The following is an 11,004-nucleotide window of genomic DNA, read 5'->3' as shown; positions in this document are numbered from 1 at the left end:
CAACATATCACAAGCACAATACAGACAATACAGAGTTACAAACAAAGTGGTAGGGAATTAACAATGGTGGTTGTATTACATATTGATATCTTCAAATGCATTTTTAACAGAATTCTCCAGACACCTTAAATTCTACAAATATTAAGGAAAAGTCCAAAGAACTTTTTCAAAAGTCTGTTTTTTATATAATTTAATCTATATTTGTATTTCACCCTGATTTTCCAAGATACTCATACAAAAAAGAGATGAACTTTTTCAGAATTATTTATAGTGTATGTGAAATAGTGACTCTTAATTTGTGCCAATTGAGGGGGAGGTGAAGAATAAAATATTAAAATTTGCAGGTGTTTTGTGGTCACTGTTCTTTAAGGATATTTTTATCTGTTATTTTCTGACCACTGTTATTAGGATATAGTTTACAAATAATAAAATTCACAGTTGAGTGAGTTTTAGCCAGTATATGCATACTCATAATCATAACCATTAGATGATATATAATACTCTGTTTATTTCTTTCTCACATTTTTAAACAGTATTTATTAGCCTTTATCCTATTAGTACAAACAAATCTATATTATTCTCATCATTGGGTATAGTGCTGTTTTTAGAAGAGCAGAGTCAGATCCTCAGCAGTTCGTTTCTGGACTTTCTGCAGATTTCATCCACTTACTTGAGACTGTTCCAGCCACCTTAGGATGTTGCCCTATTTCTTTCTAACCAAAGTATTATTGTGATCTGGACATAGACAAATATCAACTAAGCCCCTAATCTTTTCTCTAAAACCCCTTTTTACTTCCAGTTTTCACTATCATGACATGAACCATTCTTTGTGTTATTTTCTCATCTATTATGCACTTAAATACAATATGCTGAATTTGTCTTTATTAATCTATCAGAAGTTTTTTACAATTTCTGGTCCATTGAAACCCCCATCTATATTTTCTACATCAGCTATTGATTCCTTTTTTAAAAATGTGTTTTCCGTAGGTTCTGTGGTGTGATAGGAGATAGACTGTAATATATTCTTATCATTGTCTATACATTTCCCCTATGTACTTGTATCAGAAAATAGAATAAGATAAACTTTTGCATATTTTCATGGCACTGTTGTGAGAACTCTGAGGAAGCCATAGGTGATAGAGCTAGAGACTTTTTCTAGCATCTCTTCCTCTTTTCTTAACTTTGTCTGTGTTCAGTGACGTCCTCTTCAAATTTCCATGTACTTCCCATTCCCTCCCTCATTATTATCAATTTTGACATGAGAAGTTGGAAGAATTGTAGTCTGTTAAGCAGAAGTGGAGTTTAGTCATCACGGATATGACTAATTTTCTTTGGCTAGCTATAACCTTTCCCAAGATACCTGTTACTTGTCATTAAAATATTTTCAATCCATGTTGTAGGATTAGAATTGAAAAAATTTTAAACCTGTATTTACTTTTTAAAATAAAGTTTATTTTTAATTGGTAACAAAAAAGTTGTGCATATTGATGGGATAACATGATGTTTTAAGACTTGTATGTATTGTGTAAATCAGGTTTTTTGAAATAAATAGTATGTTACTATTGTCTATAATTGCTGTGTAATGATACACCATAACTTCTTGTTCATATCTAAATGAAAGCCATTAATTATGGATTTTCACTGATTGTTGTTCATAGTATGTAAAAATACTATTGTATACAGTTTTTAAAATGATGAACGTGGTCCATCATAACAATAACCCAAGTCCCCTTTCCTTTTAATTTACAATGTAATTTTTTTGTTTTTGTTTGTGTTCCTTTGGCCTGATGGAAATTAGATTAAGATAGCTTCTTTATAGATCTTACCAGTATGTAAACAAATCACACTGCAACTTTTATCTCCACCTGGCCATCTTTTAGTTTCTTAATATCTAATGATGGAAGACAAAACTAGTCAAAGGTCCAGGAGAGACCAACTTGGAAATTAAATCTAGATCTAGAAATTCTGGGTGATCTTGGCTTTAAATCACAACCTAAAACAGTTAATTCAGTGAAGATTTCTTAAATACATCTCTGCATCTTTCATATCATTGTGAATACAGACTTGAAAGATTTTTTAGAAATTCGTTTGTTTTTTACTTTTTAAATCTGATTATAGTAATGAGTAGTGCAGCCGCTTGGGAAATACTTGAGAAAAAGCATTGTGCTTTGGCAGCTTGTGGAGTTATTTACTGTAATTCTGATCCTGAGAGATAGTGGGTAGAAGCTGTACTTTCTTTGTTCCTCTCAACCAGCATCTCTCATTTTGCAGAGTGAAATGTTATAGATCCAGAAAGGACCTTAGCAGTTATCTAGAAGTAATTTATATTATTGTAAATTAAATCAGTAAGAAATTGTAATACATATTAATAGTAATAATATTACATTTATTTCTACAAATCTACTTCAGAAAACCAAAGACTTTACTCTTCAGATTTTCGTTGGTTTGTAGTGAAATTTAATTGGAGCTTTTTCAGCTGCCTCCGCAATTGCTCTTATAGAGGAGCGAAACTGTACTCATCCGAGGTTCATGGCCACAGTTTCTATTGTAAAAGACATATTAACAAGAGAAAATCATAGACATATATATTTAATGTAAATGTCATGTGGCATAGCCTTTATAAGGAGATGAGAACCTAAAGAAATAGTTAAACTTGAGTGTTTCTATGTTAGGCTAGATGTAAGAGCATAAAGTCATGGAGAAACATGATAAGACAAAGAGGATGTGATACAGTGATAACAAATTAGAGGAAATGGCATAGCTGTTTGTTCACATTGTTCTCTCTGACCCTGCATAGATCAAAATGTTTATTTCCTCTGGATATGGCAGGGTAGAGTTGAGGATCTCATAACCTACTTCAGAAATCAAAAAATCTTCCTGCTTTCTGCCTGCTTCAACAGACAAGGGCAGGAGGATATAGAGAAAGGTCTTCCTGCTTCTGCTGCTTTTAAGTACGTTAAGGTGGCACTGTGTCCGAATCTTATCATTTCTCTTCTTCATTCTCCGGCATGTGTATTGAGTAGTATTCTGATAGAGAAATAGCAGCTTCTTTATTTTATCAATGGTAAATCCAAGTAGGATCAGAGAGTGAAAGCTGGGGAAGGTTACCATAAATGACACTATTTATCTCATGTACAAGGGGAAAAAAAACAAGGCACTAGATTTGTCTATTCAGTAACTTTCTGCTAAATTTTAAAATTTTATTTGGTGAATTAAATAAAATGGATAGTGTTTGATCTTGTGTTAAATCACAAGTAGTTATTTCCTGAAGAGATGTATTTTGCTCTTTGTGGGTTTGTTTTTGATAATGGGAACTAGAGAAGGAGACTAGTGTACATTTGCTTTTTAGCTAAAATTAATTTTTTTATGTTTTGAATTTTACTTAAACATGAAATTTGTGGACTACAATCTGAATGTATGAGTACTAAAATTAATTTTTGTGTAACAGGATAGACATGCTTCTGGTGACATGCAAGATCTTTGTCATGTGTGGCACATGAATCTAGAAGCCCTTCCAGAATGGATAAGCTGCCTAATACACAAGGTAAATTTCTGTTCTCTGGGCAAAATTAGTAAGGTTACACATTCAGCATATTTTTGTCCTTTTTTAGAGCTGTTTTCTTTAGATGTGTGGTTTTAAGATTATGAACAGTTGTGTTTCTCTTGATTGTACTTACAGGCTTCTTCACTATTATTAGAGCATTCCAGGTACTTGTCTTTCTCAGATTTCGTATTTTAAATTTCTCCTTTGAATGTTATTTCTGCAGATATACTCTTGGTTTGTTCCCTTTTTCTGTTTTTTACTTTCAAAGACACAGTGTGTGGTTAACCTATCAACTACCCAACCCCCACCCTCCCACCCCCATTATCTCTTCTTGTATTGCCTTTCTCCCTTCTCTGCTTTATATACCTGTCTATATATTATAGACTCATGTACACTACAGGTAGCGTATATTACTTATAAATATATATATGTCTGACATATAAATATATAATTACACACATGCATATTTCACCTGCACACACATAGCTTGCTTATCTTGTTGATTGCCTGGTTACCGCAGGATATATACTTCAAAAAACCGGAGATTTTTACATTTTGGCCACTACTATGTCTTTAGCACCTGCAATAGTATTTGTTATGTGAATAAAATAGCTTGTATTATTCTTAAATACACACATACACGTGAAAAAAAGAAACAAAATTGATAACTTTTGGCATTAACAGAATTAAAATGGCACACTTTAAAGATTCTTTAATGGAGTAGTGTAAGAGCAGCAGCTCATATTTTTTAATAACCTGCTAAAATTATTTTTCACAATGCAAAATACCTGTCCTAGAATAAGTAATACTATTTTTGGAAAATATTTTCAAATAAAAACATTTTACCACTAAGTAGCTATTGGTGTGGCTGTCAAAGTAACATTTGGTAGATATCCCTTGCATCCATTATCACACTGTAATGATTTCCTGGGAGAGTGCCAGTGTGCTGCTTTAAGGGTCCTGAACTTTACAAAATATATTAGGTTGCTGAAGATGTTCCACTGTGTGTGTAAAGATCATTTTAAGTGAGTTCGTTATTAATTTTTGTCTGAGTATAGAAAATGAGCTATCTGATGTACCAACCAATATCTTTTAGTTGTACATAAAAAGCCAGAAAGAGCTTTATTCTATTCATTGGGTTAAGTTCTCTCCCTTGGTGCTTGGTATGCAAGAAGTGTATCAAAACAGACACTTTTCTGTGAGATTTTACTTGCAAATTAAGCTCTGTAGACTGATTTGCTTCCTAGGTCCATAGAGTAATTTTCTTTTCATTAGTTCACAGTATATCCATATTTAGCCTATTGTTTAAGAGATTCTCTTTTGGAATTCTTAGGACTATTGTTTGGTTGGGCATGATTTGCAATGTATTATCATACTAGAACTTTGTAGCTGCTTATCTCTGTTTGCTGTTCTGTCTACTAATCAGAAAGCAGAAAGCTAGCCTTTTCTGTAGCATAGAAAACTTTCATGTGGTCGGGTTTTTTTCTTTTTTTATTCACATTCTGTTTGGTCACTTTACAATGGAAATGTTGTCTTTATTTTCCTTTATCACCTATAGGCACAGTGGACTTTTGGAAAATTGAATTGCCCTTTCTGTGGGGCCCATTTAGGGGGCTTTAATTTTGTCAGCACTCCAAAATGTTCCTGTGGCCAGCTCGCAGTTGTATATCTCTCCAAGAGCCGGACCGATTATCAAGCAACACAGGCAAACAGATTAATGAGACCATCGCTGAAATACTTGTCCCATTCTGGAATTCAGTCAGGTTGTAACAAGGAAACTCTGCTGACAGGTGGTGGCTCCAAAAACATGGCCCAAAATAATAATGGCCTTGGAAGATTAACAGAAGCACTCTGCCTGGAGGTGGGATCAACGTATTTTCAGATGAAGAATGAAAAATTGCTCTTTAAAACACCAGATTCAAAATACCAGCTTTTTGTTCCCCAGCTTGTGTCTGGCCGATGCACGGCAAGAGCTTTTCATAGAAAATCACATAGTTTGGATCTGAACATCAATGAGAAGCTGACTTTATTACCTACTTTATATGAAATACATAGTAAGACTAGTGCCTATACCAGGCTAAATGAAACACAGCCTATTGACCTTTCAGACTTGCCTTTACAGTCTAGTAAGAATAGCTGTTCTTTTCAAAATCCATCCAGTTTTGATACTGATTTGCTGCTACAAAGACTTTCAGTGGCTTCCCGTGAGACCCAGACACAAAGAGGAAGAGAATTTCAGTGTGGTCTAGAAGCTTCTTCAGTGTACTCGAACCACACTAATAGCAACAACCTGACTTTGCTGGTGGACCTACCCTCAGCTGGCAGGAGCATGTTAGAGGCCTCAGACCAAGAAGAGCCCCTCTCCCCTCTGGACTTCCTACGTTCAGCCAGTAAATTTTCATTGGGCAACATTAATCAGAGGCTCAATAAGAGAGAACGAAGCAAGTTGAGGAATCTGAGAAGAAAACAACGAAGGCATGAAAGATGGCTACAGAACCAGGTAATTTTTTTTAAAAGCATTTATTAAAAATCCTATATTTATGAATACTGTGTATTGGAGAGTAGTGCTAACTTTGAATACCTGCATTACAAAACTTTGGTTTTAATTTTTGAAATGACATTTCTGTGTAAGTACACTTAGTAATCATGCAGCCTTATCATAATTAACATGTATAACCCTGTTACTATGTTTCATACATGTTTAGAAAAAGCCTTTTTTGCTCAGTTTTCCTCAATTCTGATATTTTAGAACATTAAATTCATGGTATTGAAACTACATTGTTTGTCACAAACATTTTTAAATTTATTATGTGATTGTTTTGTGATGAGTTTATATTAGATTAAGTTGAGAAACTGTTTCTCTAAATCCAATCAGGTATTAAATTCATTCACTTCTCATCACATTTATTTTAAATGGATATTTCCAAAGAACCTTATTTACTTACTTGCTCACATGACCCAGATATGATTAACTGTGATAACTTGTGGGAAATATCTAAAGGGTAATTTATCTTTACTGTAATTTTGTAGAAGAGTTTACTTCTCTATGATTTGATCTATTTGTGTACAGTATAATAATATGTTTCTGGGCATTTTGTATGAAAAGACTGAACACTAAATATTAGGCACTGTCTAAATCAGTTAAAGCCTATGAATGAAGTACTATGAAAACTTGGAAATGTGAGGACTGATATATTTTTGTGTAAACATTTTTTTTTAGCAAATTACCTTTATTATTTAATTATTAGTAGTAGATTGTTCCTATTAATTAATGTATTGAATATTAACAGTGTCCCCAGAACTAAAAATAAAAAGCTTCAATTCATATAATAGTTCATTTTTTGAATATAATTAAGTGAACTGATTATGATTTATGAAGCTAGTTGTAGACTCAATAAACTAAAATTACTGGAATTACTTCTTCAGTCAAATTAAATTGTTTTTTCATTTTTAAAATTAAATTGTTCCATAGTAGAATTAAAGATAATTTTTGTTATATTTTTGACTGGTTGCTAATAAGAACATTATAGTTTGATCTATTTGCAAGTGATAGTGTAATGTAATGTTGACTCATATTTTATAAAATGTAAAAAGGTGAGTATGTTTTAACATCATTATAATACACTTAATAGTATATCTTATTGAAACCTTGAAATGTAAACATTTCAGAATTTGTCTTACAGAAAATGGAGATGATCATATGTTAAGTGAGTGTTGAAAAGGAATATTTTAAAAACACTGCAGAGAGCTCTAGCAAATAGAAATTTAAAAGTATGAAAATTATACTTTATCTGTACTGTTAATATATGCAGATAACATCTTTACCACTTGAAAATTATGTTATTCTTTGATTAGGTACTTCTGAAAACCTCAGCCGTATTATTATTTCTCAGCAGTGTAGAGAAAAATAAGACCAAAAGTTAAGGGGTTTTTTTGGTATAGATGAAGTTATTTTTACTTAGTCTTAAACATGTGATTTGACCAATCTACCTAGGAAATTGATCAGAATTAATGAGCTTTAGGCCTGTGACAGGTCAGTGTAGGGAGTGACATGGCAGAATCCTGGTAGATAGGATTGGTTGCACAGGAGCTACAGGTAAATAAATGTCCAGTGTCTCTTCAGCAAAAAAAAATTTTTAAAATGTAAAAACAAAAAATAGCAAAAAGCCAGGCGTAGTGGCACACGCCTGGAATCCCAGCACTGGGGAGGCTGAGGCAGGAGGATCATTGCGAGTTCAAGACCAGCCTGGGTACAGAGTGAGCTCAAGCCCAGCCTGAACTGCATAGCGAGACCCTGTCTCAAAAAAGACCAAAAAAAAAAAAAGCAAAAAATTAAAAGGACATAGCAATTTAAAAATTTCATGAGTTGATGATATGAGTTCATTATTAAATAATGTGACATTGTGAAAGTCAGGAAGACTTTGTACTGGCCACCTCCCCAGCCCTTTTTATTTGTTTAATTGTGTTTGAGGCAAAGTCTCACTACGTCATTAAGTTGCTCATGCAGGACTCCAGCTCGGGCTCTTCCTGCCTCAGTCTCCCAGAGTGCTACCACAACAGTCTCACAACAACAGCAATAATAATAATTTTAAAAAGTCAGTCTTGCTAATTCAAGCAAGAAAACACATCCTAGCAAGCGTTAATATCTGAGATAAATTATTAGCATGTTTATGCTACTCATTCATTTTAATAAAAATCAATTCTGTAAACATTTATTAAATACCTGTTTGGGATACTGTGCCCTGGGGTAATTGCTTAAATACAGATTCTGCCTTTTCTTTTTCGTTTTTAGGCACTAAGGATTGAAGATAGGGCCTTCATGCTAGCCTACAACCTAAGCCCTGTTTAATATTTTTTATTTTGAGACAGGATCTGTCTGAATTGTGAAGTTTCTCAGGCTGGTCTTGAGCTTGTGATCCTCCTGCTTCAGGTTTTCAGAGTGCTAAGTGCTCTCCTTTTTGCATAAGGAAGCTAAGCATATGAAATATAAAATAATAGCTACTATTACTAACTTAAAATTTTTATGTTCTTAATTGAAACAAAATTTTACATATTTATGGGTATCAATGTTGATGTTTTGATATATGTGCACATTATGTGATAATCAAATAAGGGGGAACGTATCTATTTCTCCAATATTTGCATTTTTTTTGTACCAAGAGTCAAACTCAGGACCTCATGCTTACCAGGCAGGCAGTGTGCCACTGAACTATATCCCTGGCCTTACATTTCTTTATAATAAAAGCATTCAAAATCATTTCTTCCATCTTTTTTGGAATATACAGTGCATCATCAGTATCTATCGTCACCTTACTGTGCAGTAGAACCCTGGGATTATTTCTCCTGTCTAATTCTAACTTAGTATACATTGATCAACTTTTTTTCCATCACTCCCTTCTCCCTGTTTTAAGGCCTCTGGTGACAACTGTTTTATTCTCACCCTCTGAGATCAGCATTTGTAGATTCCACATATAACTAAGATCATGTGCTGTTTGTCTTTCTGTACCTGACTAACTTCACTTAAATGTAATACCCTCAAGTTTCTTCCATCCTTTTCTATGACTGAAGAGTATTGTTTTATATATCATATTTTCTTTATCCATTCATCCATTGATGGGTACTTCAATTGTTTCTATTTCTTTGGTGTTCTGAATAGGGCTGGGATCAACATGGGGGTGTAGTTATCTCCTCAACATACTGATTTTCATTTCCTTTAAACTAACCAATGGGATTGCTGAATCATATGGTAGGTCATTTATTTATTCATCTTTGCAAACTTCCAAATTGTCTGCCATAATAGCTGAACTAATTTATATTCCCACCAAGTATATAAGGGTTCCATTTTCTTCAATTTCATGCCAATGTTTATCCTTTTGTATAGGTCTTATAATAAGAATGAGATTATATCTCACTGTGGTTTTGCTTTGCATTTGCCTGATGACTAGGGAGGTTGAGCATGTATTGTATACCTGTTGGCCGCTTTTATATCTTAAGAAATACCTACTTAGATCAGTTGCCTTTTTGTTTGGTTGAGTTTTTTTTTGTCTTTTTGAGTCAGGGTCTCACTATACAGTTCAGGCTGGTCTTGAACTCTTTATAGCCCAGGTTGGCCTCAAACTTGAAACAATCCTCCTGCCTCCTGAGTGCTGGGATTACAGGTGTGCGGCACCGCGCCTGGCTTAATTGCCTATTTTTTAATTGAGTTATTAGTGTTTTTTTGCTATTGATTTTTGGAGTCCCTTGTATATTCTGAATATCAACCACTCATTAGGTATATAGTTTGCAAATATTTTCTTCCACTCTGTAGGTTAACTCTTAATTCTTTGCTGTACAGAAACTTTTTAGTTTAATGCAATCTGTGTTTGCTTTTTTTCTTACACTTTTGGAATCTTATCCAAAAAAGTCAGTCTTCCAGGACCCTGAAGCATTTGTCTGTGTTTTTTTCTAATAGTTTAAAATCTTAAGTCTTTGGTCTACTTTGAGTTAATTTTATATATGGTGAAAAACAGGGGTCTAGTTTCTTTCTTCTGCATGTTAATGTCCAGTATTGTATTTGCAGAACTATATTGAAGAGACTAGTCTTTTCCTGGTATGTGTTTTTACCACCTTTTTTTCACAAATCAGTTGCGTGTAGATACATGTGTTTACTTCTTGGCACTTTATTCTGTTTTCTTGGTCTGTGTATCTGTTTTTATAACATTTCCATGCTGTTTTGATTACTATAGCTTTGTATTTTATTTTGAAGTCAAGGAGTGTGATGCCTCTTGCTTGCTTCATTCTTTGTGCTCGAGATTATTTTGACTATTTGGTTTTGTTTGTTTGTTTATATTTTGTTTTCTTCTGGTTTTTTGTTTGTTTGTTTGTTTTCTGGTACTGGAAATTGAACTCATGACCTTGTGCTTGCCGGGCAGGAACCTTGCTGCTGAGCTAAATCCCCAGCCCCTATATTTTGTTTTCTTATAGTTCCATATACATTGTAAGACTTTCTACTTCTGTGAAGAATGTCATTTGTGGTGCTGGGGATATAGTTCAGTGGTACAGGCATTTGCCTAGCAAGCACAAGATCCTGATTTCAATTCCCAGTACCAAAAAAAAAAAAAAAAAAAAAGAATGTAATTTGACAGGTATTACATAAATCAGCAGATCAATTTGGGTAGTATGACTGTTTTAATAATACCACTTTTTTCTGATCTATTGTCTTGGTTACTTTTTTCTCGTTGCTGGGACAAAATATCTGACGACCAAAATTAAGGAAGGAAAGGTTTATTTCGCTTACAGTTTGTGGAGGTTTCAATCCGTACTAGGCATGATTATAAGGCAGAGTGGCACATGGCAGAGGGCTGCATCTCAGGGCAGCAGCCACAGCTAAGCTGCAAGCACACACACCAGGACAGAATGGATGAGGAATGGCCTCAAGCAGCTTTTTCCTCTCCCTTACATATGCAAACTGTCCACCCCAG

At 34.0% G+C, this 11,004-nt stretch overlaps 1 protein-coding gene across 6 annotated transcripts in view; it reads left to right on the top strand.

The window, feature by feature from the left end:
* Rnf180 (ring finger protein 180) overlaps positions 1-11,004 on the top strand; it is a 189,168-nt gene that overhangs the window by 59,957 nt on the left and 118,207 nt on the right. For all 6 annotated transcript variants that reach the window (XM_005392638.2, XM_013518465.1, XM_013518461.1 and 3 more), the window contains exons 3-4: positions 3,449-3,544; positions 5,103-6,044. In XM_005392638.2, coding sequence (XP_005392695.1) covers positions 3,449-3,544; positions 5,103-6,044 — 1,038 coding nt within the window. The remainder of the gene's footprint in view (positions 1-3,448; positions 3,545-5,102; positions 6,045-11,004) is intronic.

This window comes from Chinchilla lanigera, unplaced genomic scaffold (genome assembly GCF_000276665.1).
Source record: "Chinchilla lanigera isolate Chin_1 unplaced genomic scaffold, ChiLan1.0 scaffold00045, whole genome shotgun sequence".
Classification (NCBI taxonomy): Eukaryota; Metazoa; Chordata; class Mammalia; order Rodentia; family Chinchillidae; genus Chinchilla; species Chinchilla lanigera.
This window is presented reverse-complemented; position numbering and strand designations above follow the sequence as displayed.